Source organism: Dipodomys spectabilis, unplaced genomic scaffold, assembly GCF_019054845.1.
Source record: "Dipodomys spectabilis isolate Male_0828 unplaced genomic scaffold, ASM1905484v1 ptg000004l, whole genome shotgun sequence".
Taxonomy (NCBI): Eukaryota; Metazoa; Chordata; class Mammalia; order Rodentia; family Heteromyidae; genus Dipodomys; species Dipodomys spectabilis.
Window position 1 is genome coordinate 11,753,709 of NW_024870681.1, and position 18,396 is coordinate 11,772,104.

Genomic DNA, 18,396 nt, shown 5'->3' on the forward strand with positions numbered 1-18,396 from the left:
TCCCTCATAGAGATTTGATGATTTCTGCCCTGGGAGTGGGGATGCAGGAATCACTGGGGCTGAGCGTCGCTTTGCTGTCCACATGGTGGTAGCAGCTGGGTCTGGTGGTGGTGGTGGTGGTGGTTGTTTTGGTCAGTCGTGGGACTTGAACTCAGGGCCTAGCCACTGTCCCTGAGCTAAGCACTCATCACTTTGAGCCACAGCACCAGTTCAGGTTTTCTGGTGGTTAGTTAATTGGAGATAAGCATCTCATGGACTTTCCTGCCCTACTCCAGAATAGCTAGGATTACAGACATGAGATATGGCACTGCCCGGTTTGGGCATGTTTTTATTCAGCTCATTCAACAAGGATCTATGGAGGACCTGTGATGTGCCCTGGTCGTGGGTGGGTGGGTGGGGGCACAGTGCTGCCCTGACTTTGTGGAGGGAATGGGATGACAGACAAAAAAGTTGAGGACTATTTAACTGGGAAGTATATCAGGTGTCCCAAGGAACTGCATCCTCTCAAAACGGTTGGCAAAGCCAGTGGTCAGTTGCTATTCAGTGAATGCAAAGGTGGCATACAAGAGCAAGAAACACCTTCAGGTTAGAATGATTGGATATAGGTCTGATTGGATATAGGTCTGACGTTAGTAGCTCGTACCTGTAATCCTAGCTACTCAAGGATTGAGATCAGGAGGATTATGGTTTGAGGCAAGCCTAGGCAAAGAGTTACAGGATCCCATCTGAACCTAAAAGCTGGGGCACACTTGTCATCCTGGCTATGGGGGAAGGGCCATGCTGGGCATAAATATAAGGTACTGTCCCTCCAAGTCTAAGGCAAAAGGCCTGGAGGTATGGCTTAAGTGATAGAGTGCCTGTGAATTTGGTTTTCTCTCATGGCTCCTAATTCCGAGTACTAATATTGATAGCTGATGTCATTTCAGGGCTTACAATCTGTCAGGCTTTATCTTATGGAGATAAAGATGACAGAGTTAACTGACATTTAACCAGTGAGGAGTCTGAGATTCAGAGACATGGAGCAACATGCCGAAGGACACAGGGCCGTGTTACTCACGGCAACCAGCATCTCAAGCGCTCCCTGTCCTGTTGGGTCCTTCCTGCTTTCCAGAAGTTCCTGCATGTCTGAGGGTCAGCATTCCCACAGGGAGGGTGGGTAATGACTTGGGAGCCAGGTGGAGGCAGTTTGTCCAGCGAGCACTCCACACCCCAGGGGTGGCTCACTGGTCACTGCAGGTAAGGTCCGCAGCCCGGGGTTCTCTTGGCAGATGTGGGCCTGCGTCCCCATGGAGACGGTATCTGCATACTTTTCCTGCTGCCCCTCCCCCTTTCCAGCCCAGCTTCCGTCCTTGGCATTGTCAGGTATCACAGCTGCCCGGCCCTGCGGCCAGGCATGTCTGCCAAGGTCAGAAAGGGAGCCGACACTGTCGTGAAACCTGTTTGTAGGTTTGTTTGGCCAGGTGGTCTTGGCCATGTTCTTGGCCCCTGTGGGACCTAAGATTTTGTGTCGTTCATCGCTGTCAGTGGCGACAAATCCTATCAGGTGCTGGGATACTAAGCTCTGACTTGATTGGGATGAGAGGCTGACAGAAAATTCTAGACTGGGAGGCAAAGGCTAAGAACTTGGAAATTGCTGGTCTGCCAGGGAAAGGTGACCAGGGACAGATTCTAAGTAAAAAGGGGGAAAGGCTCCGGAGGCCAAGGTTGGTGGCTGAAGTTGTGAGTGGCCCATTGAGTGGGCCAGAGGTGTCTCCCAGTGCTTAACAGGTTAGGTTAACCCCGTACCTCAGCAAGCATGGCAGATCAGCTCTTGCAACTTCTCTCATCATTTACTCTGTGCAGGGTGGCCTGGTGAGCCATGCCAGACCATTACCTGCCTCAGAACCTTTGCACAGGATGACCTTCGTGCTTGGCACCCTCTCCTTTCCCCGCTGTTTAGATCTTTCTCCTGTGCTACCCTCTGCTTTGAGGAGCCTGAAGTGAAATGGACCTTTTGCAGTTGAGGCTGGAGGGGGGCTTTGGGGTGATGGATTGATTGGGTAAGAACAGCATAGGTGTGGAGTGATACGTGGACACTAAAACCTGCCTGCAGCCTACCTCCCCCAGACAAGAGGCAGTACCCTTGGTCAGAAGTGCTCACGGGGGAGAGGAGAGTGGGCTCTGCCCTTACCTAGGGTTGGGCACGAATCACCTTTGGCCTGTGATCCCGCGGCACACTGGCTGGGAGAGGCAAAGCTTGCTTTCTGTGCGTACTGGCTTCAGCTGCCTTTGGTCACCGCTGGTGGGCAGAATGGTCTTCTTGAGATCTCTCCTAGCCCTGGTGCTCTCCCCTCAAGATCTGTCTCTCCATGACACCCCCAACACCAGGCATGGGGGTCTGAAGCTCACTCTTATTTGGGGGTTTGTTTTGGGGGTTTGTTTTCCAAATCCAACATCCCAGAAGCAGAGGTGTGGCAAACAAGCTGCCAGGGCTGGGAGAGCGAGACCTTTGCCAGCTCCCCACCCCACTCCTCAGGGAGGTGCCAGATGCCGTGCCCCTGGCCTGCACCATAGGCCACCGGGCTCTGCCTGCCATATGCTCAGAGATGAGCCCGGAGCCGGCCGAGCAGGCCGACCCAGCAGGGTTTTGGCACCTGGGCTCAGGAGGCAGCGCAGAGGGCCAGCTACCTAAGGCGCGGGAGGAGGCAGGCTTGGTACGGCCGCTGGGATTGGGCCTGGAGGCCACCTCTTGGCTCTTGGTTGTGGGTGGGTCAGGGGAGCAGGTGGGAGGGATAAAAGGGAGGGCAGGCGGCTCCCAGGAGGGGCCAGGATGCCAGCCAGCCAGGATGGGCCTGCTGTGGCCAGGCAGATGGCTGCCTCCAGGTCTCAGCGGTCCTCCTTGGGACAGAGCACGTCCAAGTGGGGAGCCAGGCAGCGCCCGTGTCCAGTCTTGGCAAGCCCATCCCTGCTGAGGGAGGAGGGCAGGCTTGAAGGCCTGAAGCAGGGGCCCCTGCAGAGCTGCAGTGTTTACCTGGGCTCTCAACCAGAGCTCTTGAAGGGTCCCCATAGAGAGAGTAGAGGTGCTGGGCTTGTTGGGCCAATTGAGGAGAGTCCTGACATTAGGGTGGGGTCCTGTCAATGAGGCTAATCTAATCAGTGGGCCTATAGGGTCTTGTGAGTAAACTGCAGCAACTTTTAAGGTGGAATGGTATGAAGCTGCTTCCCCCCCCTCCCCCTCCCCCCCCTCCCCCCTCCTCCCCCCCCCCCCCCTTGCTGCAAAACTGTCAGCCTCAGGAACTTTCATGTGGTTCCCCTTAATAACTTGCATTGTTTTCGTGTTTCTGAAGAATGAGCCAGTTAGAGACCCCGAGCCCTTTAAATGCTCATGTGGCTCATCTCTGAGGTCCATTCCAGCCAGATATTTCTTAAGACTGTCTATGCCACTTGGTATTTTCCTAAAAATAATACATTTCTTTCAGATTTTTTTTTTTACCCTGAAGTTGTATACAATAGCCTTATAATTCCCCAAATGTTCTTTAGATTATTACTTCCTAATGTTCTGTTTTTTTCTCTCTTGTTCGTAATTAGACATGACAGTGTTTTGTCTGGTGTTTTTATTTTTTTTGATTTTTTAAGTTTGGGAGCTTTTCAAAGAATTAGGCCCTGGATATATTCATAAATTTTTGAGTTTGGGTTTTTTTTTTTTCTCTCTCCTGTATTCTACTTTACTTTATTAATTTGTTTCTCCTGTTAGTCTTCCTTCCTCTTTCTTTGTTTTTTTTTTTTGTTGTTCATTTTCTGACTTTTAGTACTCAGTACACTTTGCTTATTTTCATTCTCCTTTAATACCAAGTAATATTTATTACACTGTGGTCAGGAAATGTGGCTGGTGCAATTTCAGCTTCTTGGAATAAATGTGGCATTCTTTCGCTGTGTATGTGTGTCCGCTGCTCTGCGTGTTTCCGTCAGTCTTGTTGCTGAGTCTGTTCAGTATGATGTTATCCTACATCCATCAAACAGTACTTTTTCTAAAAAAATTATGAGGCGATCTGCTTTGTCCATTTCACACACCTTTGCCTTGAAACCTACTTTTTCTGACAGAAGCATTTCTACTTCATTAAAAAAAAAAGCTTTCATTTCCTGTTATGTCTTTGATATAGTATAAGTTGCCTTAAAAATCACTTTAGTTATATTCCTCTTCGGTAATAACTTATGTAGTTAATTTTGGCGCCAGTCCTGGGCTTGAACTCAGGACTTATTCCCCAGCTTTTTCACTTATGGCTAGTGCCTCTAGCACTTAAGCCACACCTCCCGTTCTGACTTTTTACTAGAGGTAAGAATCTCTCAGATTTGTCTGCCAGGTTGGTTCTGAACTGAGAGTCTCAGAACTCAGCCTCTTGAATTGCTAGGATTATGGAAGTAAGCCACCAGCACCTAATTTCATACTTCAATATGGGAAAGCCAGTTTTTCAGTTGAATCCATTCACTTTTATTGCTTTATCTTTAGATATTTATTATTCTGTGATCTTAATTTATCATAAATGCTTTGTGTGTTTTCCATTTTTTTCTGGCACATTGGCATATTTTTAGCTCTATTTTGTTTCTTATGATCTATAGTGTTTTGTGGCTTTTCAAAAGCAGTCCTTGATCTATAACTCTTGTCAGCTCAGCATGAAATAGGATCATTTGCTTTTTATTTAAGACAAGAGTTTGATTCTCCACCTCATTCCACTTCTTAGTATTTGTTAGTCAACCTAAATTTTTAATTTTTTTATAGTCTGATAGACTGAGGTTCCTTTTCAAGCATCTTAAAAAATTATTTTAACGTATGTATTTAGTTTTGAAAGCCAGTTTAGAGCTCCTAGATTCACTGGCTGCAGGATCATTGCCAGTGTGCATATACCAGGACTTTCTCCTCTTATATTATTATTTCTATTCTCATTTCATTTGAGAAACATTCTGAAGTACTTATTTCTGGGGAGATACATGATTGGAATACTTTTCTTTCTCTCTCTCTCTTTTTTTTTGTTGGTTGTGAGGCTTGAACTCTGGGCCTGGGCACTGTCCCTGACCTCTTGAGCTTAAGGCTCACACTCTACTACTTTAAGCCACAGCGCCACTTCTGGCTTTCTAGTGATTCATTGGAGATAAGAGTCTCACAGACTTTCCTGCCCTGCCTGGCTTTGAAACTTAATCCTCAGATCTCAGCCTCCTGAGCAGCTAGGAATTATAAACTTGAGCCACGGGTGCCCAGCTTGGAATAATTTTCTTAATATTCAAAGGAGTTGAGAATGTCTTTTGTTCATTGTGGTATATATGAGACACTCTAGATAGGTATAAAATTATTTTTTTCATTGTTATTATAAAGGTGATGTGCAGAGGGGTCACAGTTTCATAAGTCAGGTAATGAGTACATTTCTTTTTGGACAATGTCTCTCCTTCACTTGCTCCCAGTTTTTCTCTCACATCCACACCACAAGTTCGACAGTTCATTTTCTTTTTCTTTTTTTTATTTTATTACTTTTTATTTTGTCGGTCATGGAAGCTGAACTCTGGGCCTGGGCACTGTCCCTCAGCTCTACACCTCAAGGTGAGAGCCCTACCATTTGAGCCACAGCATCACTTCCAGCTTTTTCTGCTTATGTGGTGCTGAGGAGTCGAACCCAAAGACTCATGCATGCGAAGCAAGCACTCTACCACTGAGCCACCTTCCCAGCCCCTATAGTTCATTTTCAATATAGTGTCTAGTGAGTTCCTCGTCTGCATTTGTTCACTCTTTGTCCCTCCATTTCTGTGTCTCCCCCCCCCCCCCTTTTACTTTTATGGTATAAAATTCTTGAGTCATAAGTTTACCACAGAGCTCTTGGACACACTGCTGTATGCTCAGTTTGTTGCTATATTTGTAGCTGTTTATTTCCCTTATGCTGCTATATCCTGTGTTTTGTGAAGACTCCTCTGGGTGTTGATTTCTTTTCTCTGATATAACAGGATTTAGCAAGGCCTCTCCTTCAGCACGTGTAAGTCTGACTTTAAATCAGGAATCCTGTCTTTGATCTTGTTTCTATTCTGTTTGGCCTGGATTGCTGTTCTCACCCAATCCTATGTCCATTTGCCTCTGTATCTTCACTCCATACCTTTTTCCTGCTTCTCATGTCTTTACCCCTTTTGGGTAAACTTAGTATGAGCCTTTCTAACATGTTCTGCATGCCCTTGAATCACTTGCTTTAATATTATCTTTCTCCACTGCTTCCAACATGGGTTTTAACTGTGCTGCTGGGTTTTTAGAAGCTTGGTTTAGTTTTTGCTTTTTCAACTCTTTTTTTTCCTCTTATATATGGCTTCTTCAGTCTAGCTTTGTCTCTTATCCTACTTCACAGAGGCCCTTCCTTCCTTCCTTCCTTCTTTCTTCCTTCCTCCTTCCTTCCTTCCTTCCTTCCTTCCTTCCTTCCTTCCTTCCTTCCTTCCTTCCTTCCTTCCTTCCTTCCTTCCTTCCTCCCTCCCTCTCTCTCTCTCTCTCTCTCTCCTTCCCTCCCCTCCCTTTCTCCTTCCCTCCCTTTTCCTCCCTCCCTTCCTTTTCCTTCTCCTTCCCTCCCTCCCTTCCCTCCCTCCCTCCTTCCCTCCTCCCTCCCTCCCCCTTTCCCTCTTTTCCTCTCATTCTTCTTCCTTTTGTGCCAGTACTAGGACTTGAATTCAGCGCCACATGCTCTAACTTATCTTTTTTTGTTTTTGCTTAAGGCTGGTGCTGTACCATTTGAGCCACACCTCCACTACCAGCTTTTTTGCTGGTTAATTGGAGGTAAGAGTCTCTCCAATTTATCTGCCTGGGCTGCCTATGAACCTTGAATCTTAGATCTCAGTACTCTTGAGTACTAGAATTAAAGGTGTGAGCCAGTCCCACCCAATGACTGTGGTGTGTATTTTTTTTTTTAAAGAGGTATTTTAGCTTGCCATGAGCATTTGGTGACATACTGTTGAAGACACATGTAGTGTTTGAGCGATAGTTGACTAGTGGTGACAGAGAGCGTTTGGCCCTCTGCAAAACTCTGTACAGGCATGTCACTTGATCCCTGTCTCAGATTCATAGTAGAGAGCCATAGCCCCAGTGCCCCATTCCTACCAGGCTTTACTTGCATTCACGTCAGCTTGCCTGACTTTCTGCCTCTGCCTCACTCATTTAGAACTGCAAGTTCAGGTAGGCAGGGCAGCACTGTTTCCAGTCCCTACCTTTCCAGGAGGAGGGGATGTCCTCATTGCCCCTGCCCATGCTTCCTGCCTATTTGTTTTCTGGGGATTGTCTTCTGCCATCCTCCTGTGTTCCCCGCCTCCCCCCAGAATATTCCTGCTCATCAGAGAGACGTCTTGAGGTAAAACCCAAATAGATTTTGCGGCTTCCACCACCATCTGCCTCTAATTAATAGAGATTGCTCCACAATTCCGGCATTGGGTTATCTATCAGTTTTGTTCTTGGCATTTGTGTGAATTTTCATTTTTTTTCATTGTCTTCATAGCTATGTTGGAACATAACAAGGAGAGGCCCACAGAGGTGGCCAAGTAGATGGCATGTTGCAGGAGTCAGCTGTATTTTAAAGCTATGATTTGTCCATCTTGAAGCAGTCTGTAGCTTTGTATGTCTTCAGAAAGGGGAGAAAATACAGGGACCTTTTTCTTACTAGGGACCATGTGTCCAGTGACCTCAGTGATCTGGGAAATGAACCAAAGGAAGAGTCCACAGGCAGCCAAATAGCGTTCAGTGTCCATGCTCTGAAGGTTTTTCACTTTCCCCAAAGGAAGACACTTCTGCCTCTCCTTCCAGGCCTGCTTACCTGTCTTTTGCACAGAATTCTAACATGCGTGGGCTGTTTTCCTAGTGCACGATTTAATTAGAATCAGCCCTTCCAAAGGGAGTCGAGGACATTTTGCAACAAGCTTACTGACATGGAAGGTTTTTAAAAAAGCAAATACAACTGCAAATGCAGAGACTTTGGTCATTTTCTGGGTTTATAACCACTTGTCTGAGCCTTTTCTCTACCAAGATGGGTGCTGTGTCACAGATGGGTATAGAGACCGTCTCCTACCCGCGTGTCTGCTCCCTCCCTCCCTGCCACCTTCCCTCCTCTCTCCCTCCTTCCCCATCTCTTCCTTTCTCCTTCCTTCCCTCCTTCTCTCCCCCCTTCCTATTTTCTCTTCCTTTCCCTCCCTCCCTCTCCTTTCTTTGGTGGTACTGGGATTTGAACGCAAAGCTTCACAGTCACTTGGCCTGCTTCTTATACCATTTGAGCCACGTCTCCAGCCCTTGCTTTCTGCGTATGGTATGCACAAGTATGTGCGCGTACTGGTTCTGAGTTCTTTCACTCAGCTGGCACTTTGCCACTTGATTCATACCTCCAGTTTTTCTCCAGCCCCTTTTTTTTTTGCCATTTATTTTGGAGACAAGAGTCTTTTGGACTTTTCTTCACGGGGTACTTTCAAACCCTGATCCTCCAGGTCTTGGCCTTGGGAGTAGCTAGGATTACAGGTGCCGAGTTCAGGTGTCTGATGGCTAAGCCAAGATCCTCTTGGGGCTTGGCCCTAGGTTTCAGTGTTGTTTGAAGTGGTGATTCTGGGCGAGTCCACTGGGCTCTGCCAGGAGACGGCCTCTCGTGAAGACCATGAGCCTGTGTCTTCAAGCCATAGGCTCTCAGCTGTGAATGACACCTATGTGGAAAAGTGATGCGCAGGGCTCTCCATACACCAGAAGGGCATCAAAGCCTTCTTCCTGTCAGGTGCCACCAATATGGTTGGGTGCCAGTTTTAAGGTACCTGACAAAGACTGCCTTAGCAAGCAGGCACTTGGAGTGTGATGTCATTAGGTCAGTGGCTGTCACAGGTGGACACGTGGCATTTAAGAGAAGAACTTCGCCAGCTGAGGACAGTGGTGTTGAAGGTCTAAGAGTAGACTGTCCCAGGACTTACCTGCCTGTCCTCTGCCCTTCAGGATGAGAGCCCCCCCCCCCCCCCCCCCCCGAACCTTCCTGAGCTCTGGTTTCTTCATTTTGAAGCTCAGCACTGCAACCCCTTCTGCAAAGCCCACGAGGCTTGGCAGAGCTGATACACTCAGTGACACCCTCTCTACTCCAGCGGTCACTGGGGTGTGTCTTGCTGGGTCTGTGCACAAGAGGCAGACATCAGTGATTTCCTCCAGATTCAGTATGAAATCACTCCCTTAGACTTTCCCAAAACATAGCACAAAGGCACTGAGTGGGCCTCAGGCTGTGTCTGCAGTGACACCTCTTGGCCTCATTTGCAATCCCATTCGCCTCCCTAAGTAGACAGAGCAGGGACTTGGGCACACCCTGGGTTCAGCCTCCATGGCTTTGCGATGAGCATCATCTATCCCCAGCCTGACACAGGAGCAGCCCAGCATGGCTGTTCCAAAGTAGGAAGGATGATGGTCATGGCAGGGACTGAGCTGTTGCCTGGTGTGTTTGGGCTGCTTCCTCCTCCTGTCTTGACTTCTCAGGCCTGGTCACAGTGGAGTGAAAGTCTCTCTCTGGGTACCCCAGGGACTCCAGACTTGGACTGGCTGTGGAACTGGCAGGAGAGTTGATACTGTGGCCTCTCATGTCCTTGGGCTAGGCCGGCCTGAGGAGGCTCCAAGGGCTTGAAGCACAGCATAGCAACAGCGTGCAGGGCTGTTTCTTTCTCATTTCCTGAAACTGGTTCCTGACTTAGGGTTCCAGGGGCTGGCCTAGGGGGCCTCCTAGGCACGGCAATATATCTTAGGGCTTCCAAGGAGGTAGTTGCCTCCTGCTAGCCTCTGAATTGTCCCTGTAGTCTTTGCCACAAAGCTGGGAGCAGGTGGCACTGAGGGGCCTTCCTGCTCTGGCTTTGCCCTGTCTCCATGCACAAATCACTTCTTTCTTTGACCTTGACTTTGGCCTGTGGCTTAGATCAGTCTCATGTCTGTAGAATGGGAATAACATTGATCCATCAGAGAAAGGCAGTGAGAACTGAACGAGGCCCAGCATGTCTGTGGCTGGGCAGGGCAGGTATGGGCAGTCTCTTGGCCTCTCTCCTGGGCCGGGCCTCATGTCTGTCTGTGGGTGTCACATACAGATCTATTAAGCGGTTGCCCTGCCTTGTCCAGAAAGCAGAAGTCACCAGCAGGGAGAGGGTAAAGTTGTGCTGGGCTCCCCCTAGGATCAGTTTTTGGGGGTTTGACAAGGCCACTCCTAGGAGAGACAGACAGAGCCCATGGCTGGTACGCATCGATGTGCTGTATATCTTGCCTGCCTCTTGCTCAGGGTCCTGGACGCCCCTTCAGTGATACCCGGTGGGCGCAGGCCCCAGCCCTGCCTCCCAGCAGTAGGGCCCATTAGAACTGAACTTTTCTTCGTGGGGCATTTTATTTGAACACTCCAGTGGAGTGGACACCAAAGGGGCTTTCTAATGCTTCACGGGCTACTAATTTCCTCTGTGACCTCTTTTGTCAGGGCCTGACCCCAGCCAGAGGCTCTGCGCCATGAAAACCAGCTCCTGACACAGACCCGGAGCGCAGGGTGACAATGAGGCCTCTATCGGCTTTAATCAGGCTGCAGTTGTGTCTTAAGAACAGGAGGAATTTGTGTGGTGCTCAGAAGCCCTGGGTGGCACGATATGGGGGCTCTCACGGAGGCCAAGACGGCTGAAGGATTCGTCAGGCGGGAGGAGGGGGAGGCCGGGTGGGGGCCCTTTGTCCCAAGGGCCTCTTTAGAAGGCCCATGGGTATCACAGGCCTCTAGGTATTTAGGGAGGTGGCCTCCCCCTCGGCCAGCCAGCCTATTCATTGCCAGCCTAATTAGTTTTTGTCTGTGTTTCCCCCCTCCTGCAGACTGCGATTCCTACTGCAAGGCCTCCAAAGGGAAGCTGAAGATCAACATGAAAAAGTACTGCAAGAAGGACTATGGTGAGTGAGTGAGAGCCTCTGGGGGGAGGGCAAGGGGCCTGCAAAGAGCCCAGGTTGGGATGCAGGTGGCTGGGTGAGTGTTGGCCGTGGTGGTCCTGTGGATGGACGGATCTCATGCCTGGAAATTCTTCATCTCTTCCACGTTAGTTCAGGGACAGGAGATGAGAGAGGCCGCAGGAGCCCTGGTCGCCTCCTTCCCTAGCCCTGCAGAGAGATATCCAGGCCAGCAGGGACCACTGAGGCTGGGATTCCCAGGCTGGGCTCTGGCCCCCACACTCCCTCTGATGGGCTTTGTGGCCACGGGCTAATGATACGCTCTCTCCAGCGCTCTCTGTGAGATCCTTCAAGCACCAGAAAGGGAGTAGGAGCTCTGGTGTATTTAGAATAGCCCCTGGACTGCAGTAGGACTGGGAGTCTGCATGCCTTCCTCATCCTGAGGGGTCCAGGAATCCTTCCGAGGGACCCCAGCCTTATGGGGATCCTGGCTAGACCAGCTGATTGAGCCACACTTGAATTTTTTTTTTTTTGAGGAGGTCCCAGACTTTTTAGCATCATGAATGATCCCCAAAGGAATCCAAAAGAATGTGTAAGAACTTCTAGAGCATTCTCCTCTTACTGTGTGTATATGTGTTTATGTATGGACACACATCCATATATACACACCCCACAATGAAGCCAAGGCAAGACCCACCAATACAGCCTTCCTGTGGGCTGCCTCACCCCCAGGAGCAAGAAAGAGCACCTGAGATGTTTGATGTGTCAGTTCAGAAATTGCCAGACTTCAGATCTCTGCCCAAGACCTCCCCAGGGTCCACAGCCACAGAAAATTCATAGACACTCCTTTAAAGTGCGGGTATTCCAGAGCAGCTCAGAAGCTTCTGAATTTCCACAGCACATTTATTGTCTTTAAAGATAATCGTGCCTGCTGTAGCTCAGGCAGGGTGACATCCCCAGGGAGGGGGTCCAGGAGCTGTGTCCTTCCAGCCTCTGCGGGGACCTAGAATATGGAAGGCTCCTCCACATCCTAGCCTCCTGTGGCTTGCCCAGGACTTCACACCTTCCCCTGTGAGGCCAGGGTGAGTGGACAGGGAGGAGGAAGGAAGGTGGTAGGAGAAAGAAGGAAGAGGTGGTCAAGTAGCTGTTAGGCGTCTTTGTGTTCTTTAATTGCAACAACTTATTCTATCAGATCCCATTTCTATCTGCTTCAGTTGGACACAGTCTGATGGTGCTTGCTTTTGGCTGTTTTCTTCAATGAGAGACAAAAGTCTCTCCCACCTCTGATATTCCAGGGGGACCTCTCCCTTCTCAGCGCTCTCCTGGCTTTCTCACCCCCTCTTGCAGGCTGACCCTCAGGAGGGAGGGCCTTAAGACAGGAGCCCCAGGCTGCCTTGAGTCCTGCCCTGCTGTGAGCAGCCTGGCAGTAGGGAGTGCTGCTGTTGTGGGAGGGATGGGTGGTATGTGGCCTCTGGGTTGCTTGTGCTCCCTTGACTGCCCCCCCCCCCCCAACTTCCTTATGGTTTATCAGAGAAGCAGGTGCCAGATACTTTGGGTTCAGTTCCCTTAGGTCATAGCTGGGGACTGGCCAGGCTGGTGAGGTGGCGGCTCACCCTGTACCCCCCAAGCAGCCTTTCCTGGGCTTTCCATGAGTGTCACTTAGCCTGGGACCCCATTTGCCCAAAGGCCCTGAGAGGTGAGGGACACTCATCTTTCCAATTATGATGGCTGCCCCATCCTTGCTACCCAAGAGTGTGGTCCCCATGTCCACACACCTGCTGAGGGGTAAGGCTTGAGAGCCAGCTACAGCGGGGACAGGAGTCACTCTTTGGAAGCTGATGTGGCATCAGCCGGCTAGTGCCTTCTTCACCGCCTGGCACTGTCCCCTCCAGTACCCTAGAGGGACTCCGTATCGCTGTGTTCTCAGTCTCTTTAACAAAATATGTGAGACGGGATACACTACAATGAAAAGATGTTGATTTTGGCTCATGGTTGGGGAAGTCCAAGACCACGGTGCTGGCATGGGCTCAGCTTCTGGTGAGGGTCTTGTGCCTTAGCCTATCTAGGGCAGAAAGCAGAAAGGAAGTGGGATAACCTGCTCTGGAGATAACTGACCTATACTTGCAGGAGCTACGTTCAGCCCTGAGTTCCTTCTTTTCAAGGCCCCAGCACTTCTCAACACTGCCACATTAGGGACCAGATCTCACTCAGATCACAGCAGGGAGAGGGTGTGTAGTCTTGTTCCATGACTGTCCCTGGAAAATGCATTTAATAGTGGAGGAGTCTCTTCAATCCAGGTTAGTGTCTGAAGTGAGGGGGATCTCACAGGCTTCTGGGGACACATCAGAAGGGCCAGGTAGGGCCTCAGAGAGCATGATACAGGGTGGGTGCATGGAGGGCGGTCCAGCTGCCTTTGCTACTCTGGCTGTAGGTCTGAGAGTGAGATCTCTGCCTGCCGCTGGGCCTGTGGAGACGTCCGTGCATCCTGGGTTGAGTCCCTGCACCCCAGGCTGCAGTATGTGTAGATGGTGAATATCTCACACGTAGGGAAGACCTGGGCCGGCCCTGGGAGAGAGAGAGAGACAGGAGGACAAGCTGACCTGGGGAATCGGAGCAGGTGAGGTTGCCAGGCCAGGCCTTGGAAGGGAGCTGGGTTCAGAGACTACGTAATCCCTGCTTGCTCTCTGACACCCCGGCAGGGGGCCAATTAGGAAACACATTTCTTCACATCCAGGGCACTTGGATGTTCCAGGAGCTGCTAATTAGAACCTCACCCCTGCTGAGTAAAGAGCTCCTCTGGTAGGAGAGGCTTGACCCAGGGATGTTGGAGGACACCTCTGATGGAGGGTGGTGGTTCATGGATGGAAAGCCAGGGAGGCTTGTGGGACAGCCCTGGGCTGTGGCTGGCCTGCTCTCTTCTGATATGTTTGCTAGTGAGCCTGGGACCAGCTGGAGGTGGGGGAGGGCCTGAGAGACAGGAGTTGCAATGGGCCCTTCCATTCAGTCTCTTCTAACTCACCGTCTGACCTTGGACAGAGACCTTCACCACTTAGAGCCTCCGTTTCTACACCAGTCAGATGAGGTGCAATCAAGGCAACATGACACCCTTGTGAGACCCTGCACATGGCTCCTGACATGCCTAACACCATTTCCAAGCTGAGGGAGCCCTCAGCTGTCATCTGTCCCTTCCTCCCCTCTGTCTCCTGGGCCACATCAGTCCTCTGTTGCCCTCTAGGGGAATCGAACTCACCTTGCAAACTCTTGACAAAGAGCCAAGGCAAGCCAAGCGTGAAACCATGGACCACAGAAGATAGGATTTATTCTCTTTTCAAGAGTCTCAGCAGCTCAGGCCAACTTCTCGGGAAAACCTCAGCTTGGAGGGGCCTGTGCTTTGTGGGGGTACTCCCAGCATGTGTGCTAGTGAATGTGCCCATGAGTACACATGCCTGCAGCCTGTTGGTTTAGACACCGCAGTGCAGATCTGGCTGGGGTCATCTGCCCTGTGGCATGGTTGCCTGGAGGCAGGTAGTGTGTTCCTTCCAGGCTCAGCGGCAAGGGGCTTCCTTTCCGTTTTCTTCCTTGACTCCTTATGGCCCCAACCCACCTCATGTACGTACAGCCTCCCCCATCTTGCAGGGCTGCTGCTCACAGGCACCACACACACTACACATAACCTGTAATGCAATATACAACACATGCATACCTCCAGCAGTTCTGGCCCAGCCTAAGTGGGTCTACAACAGGGCATGGCCCATCCTTTGGAGGGGTCAGGATGGAAGGCTTCTGGGAAGAGGGAGTCAGAACGCAAGGATCTCAGAGAAAGGAGTTTCCATGCACAGAAGCTGGACATAAGTGCACGGGATTGGAGGTGAGTGTGGGATGCCAGGTGTAAGGGGCAGCCTGGCAGGCTAGAGCAAGAGCCAGGGTAGACTGGCATCCTCAGTCACATGTGGCCCCACTGAGAGTGGCCCCCATGTGCCTGGTGGCCATATCTAGGCCTGGGTACTGCTGCCCCTTTGCTTCCTCTCTGGGACTCAAACAGGAGAGGGCAGCACCCATTCTGAAAGGTGAGGCCATCTTCCTCTGCCAGCTCTGGGAAGAATGTATCCTTCCCAGAAATGCATATTCGTCACCCCTTTTGTTGAAAGACATTTTGGCACCATGGGATGGAAAAATCAGCATGCTTTTCCACAAGAGGATCTGTTCTTTCTGGATTCCCACAAGCAGGATTTCAGGGGATGGAATTCAAGGGGGAAGTGACATCGTGAGGAGTGGCTGGGTCTCGGGTGCCCCTATGTATGTAGGAATGTGCTAGTGTGCTTCCCTGGGGATTTTGTTCCCTCTGTCCTCTGGTGTCTCCAAAGACAAGGTTCAATAGAGGACTTGCTGGCCAGCAACTGTGTCCTCCCCTGCCAGCCTTGGACCAGCCTGATAGTCATCTTCTTGTGGCTGCTTGCTCCTCAGGAGATGTTAAGGCTGGGTGCTCTCTGATCAGTTTCAGGGCTGGAGGCTTTTCTTCTCCCTTAGGCCAGGAAGTTGAGCCTTGGGGAGGATGGATTGGCCACTGTGGCTGTTAGAAGGTTCAGGATCTGACTTTCAGATCCTAGTAAGATTGAGAGGAGAGGCATCTTTGTGAGCCATGAGGAAGGTTTGGAGGTACACCTCAGATGGAGCAGCAGCAGTGGGTAGTGACAGGGCTGTGAGAGGTGGTGGTGGTGACAGAGGTAGGATTGACTATTCACTGATGAGCGTGGCCAGGTAGAAGAAGGTTCTAGATCCATGAAGGTGCTTGCAGAGGTGGGCATGTTGCAGAGGGTGTGGCAGCTAGTTGGGCAGCAGTCCTAGCTCGGCTCTAGGCTGTTGGCTTAGGCTGGGAAAGGCATCTCACAGCTGGCCCGAGACATGGGGCCTCTGGGCACATGATGGCCTCTGCCCTCATAAGCACCCCTGCCTTTCCTTTCACTGACCTTGGGGTGAGTAGTGATTGCAGACAGGCTCGGCCCTTCTGAGTGCAGAGAGCTGGACAGTTATCACCACATCATGAGTTATCACATTGCTAACTATGGAGGGGACTTTAGGGGCTTGGCTGTGGGCACTGATGTTAGAGGTGTTGCCTTGGGGGCTGTGCCCTGTCAGGGCTAGGAGACAGTCTGTAGTGATAGCTGGGAGAGCCGTGTCCCCTGAGCACCATCTCCCATTCAGAGAACAAGATGCACAGCGGCCAGCAGCACGTGGCTTGGTGTTTCAGAGGCTTGCTGACCCTCTGTGGGGTCAGCAGCCCCCTGGGGAGCCTCCAATTTCCCCAGCCAGATGTGACCTCCCTCCTGCCCCCCGAAGAGTGCCAGCCCCATGTGGAGACCAGATGTGGAGCTGGGTCTGCATGAGTCAGCCTGAGGTTGTGGAATGTGGGTGACCATCAGGTTGGGCAAGGAGGGTCTGTTGGCCCCAGTGTCATCTGGACAGAAATGCCCTTGTGCCCACAGGAATGCCCCCCGCCCCAGTTGAAGGCCAGGCGGATGCCGTGTTGTTGAGGGTGGGGGCACTGCAGTGTTTCCCAGTTCTGCGCTTTCCTATACCCAAAGATGGGAGCCCAGAGCCTGGTTCCCCCAGCCAGTCCAGAGAGCAGAGTCCAGCTCTTGAGAGGCTTGTCCTGGATCTGGTCAGCCCTCAACCTTCCTCTGCCACCCCTTGTCTTCCCTCATATTATTTTCTCTCTCTCCTCTGAGCCTCTTGCTTTTAGGAAGGAGGCTTGAAGGGACCAGGGAGGTAGGGCCCAGACAGACAGATCACAGAAGCCATCAGGGCAATGCAGTCTCTTCCTAGTTTTCATTGGCGTGGGGAAGTCTCCTGCTAAATCTGGTGCACAGTTGGGCTGGAGGTCTGAGCCAGGCCAGGCCTGTCTGTTCCCTGCTCACTTGGGTACCGTATCTGATGACTGCAGGGTAGAGCCTGGTCAGGAAGCCTGTGACCAGCTACTGGATGGTGGAGACACGGAGCCATCACAGCGTTTCTCCCTATGCTGCTGGGGCGGGTGTATGTGTGTGTGGGAGAGAGATGGTTCTTTCCCCAGTGAGGGCGACTAGGTGGACTATCCTGGGGATTAGTGCCCCTGGTACTAAGGACCCCAGCACGCAGTCAGTGTTCACATGCCTGTCACCTTTGTTGATCCTGTTGGGGGTGGAGGGTGCAGGGACCCCCAGCCACTGCGGGGTGTCCCATGGACAGCTCAGTGCTGCTTGGATCCATAACCAGGGCCTCGGGCACTGAAAGTGGTGGGGGCTGACAAGTGTTCAGAGCCATCTTGCATGTATTGGGGACATGGATACGTGCCACATGGGACAGAACTGCATGTGTGCCCGCTGCTGAGCTGTGGGGAGGTGTGTCCTGGCATGCTGCTCTCCCACAGCTCACTGGGGGTAGACTCAGAAAATGGGTATCTAATGGAACCCCTGTTTGAGGGGGTTCATGGAGTGGGTGAATCTGTTGTCCTGCTGGGGCAGGGAGATTCTTGGGTGGTGAAGACCAGGCAGGGAGGCCAAGGTCCCAATGCTCTTGGGACCATTGGCCTGGAGAGCTCATTGCTCACCATCCCCTGGGAAGGTTCCCAATGGACATCCAGTAGGGCCATCCTCACCACTGCCCTTTGTGGTCAATGGAGGAGGCAAGTGTGGTAGCTGGGGCAGCTCATGAGGTTGTTGAAGGTGCTGCAGGGCAGGGAGCCTCATCTACCTCTGATGTCTATGTGGAGAGGACCCAGTTCCTAAAGCAAGGGTTGAGGAATGAACAGATGAGGAGGCGACCACATTATTTCAGTTCTTCCTCACAGGGAGAGGGTAGTGGTCCCTAGCTCCCTCCCTGGTCAACAGCTCTCTGTTGTATGGGAGCTCCAGCTGGGGCCAGGCAGGGTCCAGTTCTCCTCTCTACCATGAATCTCTTGCACAGTGTGGTGGCAAGTGCCCTGTCCTGTTCTTGCTGTGAGCCTGACCAATCATGGATGGGTTATTTGATGGACTATTGGAGGTGGTTAAATTTAGGATTGGGACTTAGTTGAAGTGAATGGATCCTTAGAGCTGGGCCTTTGGGAACTCTATTTTGTTCTTGGCTCCTTATTCTCTTTCTCTCTCTGCTCCCTGGCTGCCATGAAATGAGCAGCTTTGTTCTACCATGCTCTCTCCACCATGATATTTGGCCTTACTTGAGGTGCCAAGGGGTGGAGCCAGCTGACTATGGCCTAAGACCTATGAAGCTGTGGTACTCACAGCTTTTTTCTTTGGGTTTTCTTAGGTATTTGATCAGTGACACAAAGCTTAGCACAGTGAGTAGCCCATGCTAAGTAAGCCAAGCCCATCTCTTAGGAGACAGTTGTTTCCCCCAACTCTGGTTCTCTGCTGTCTCTTCCTCCAGGGAGCCCTCCCAACAACCAGATAGTCTCAGGCATTTAGCCTATCTCCCCTCCCAAGTAAAGTTTAAGCACCAAGATATGGCAGGGGAAATTGAAG

At 51.1% G+C, this 18,396-nt stretch overlaps 1 protein-coding gene across 1 annotated transcript in view; it reads left to right on the forward strand.

Moving 5' to 3' along the window:
* The window catches only part of Ntn1 (netrin 1), a 177,912-nt gene that overhangs the window by 150,127 nt on the left and 9,389 nt on the right, over positions 1–18,396 (forward strand). Inside the window, exon 5 of the mRNA XM_042694495.1 lies at positions 10,829–10,903. Within this exon, the coding sequence (XP_042550429.1) occupies positions 10,829–10,903 (75 nt within the window). The remainder of the gene's footprint in view (positions 1–10,828; positions 10,904–18,396) is intronic.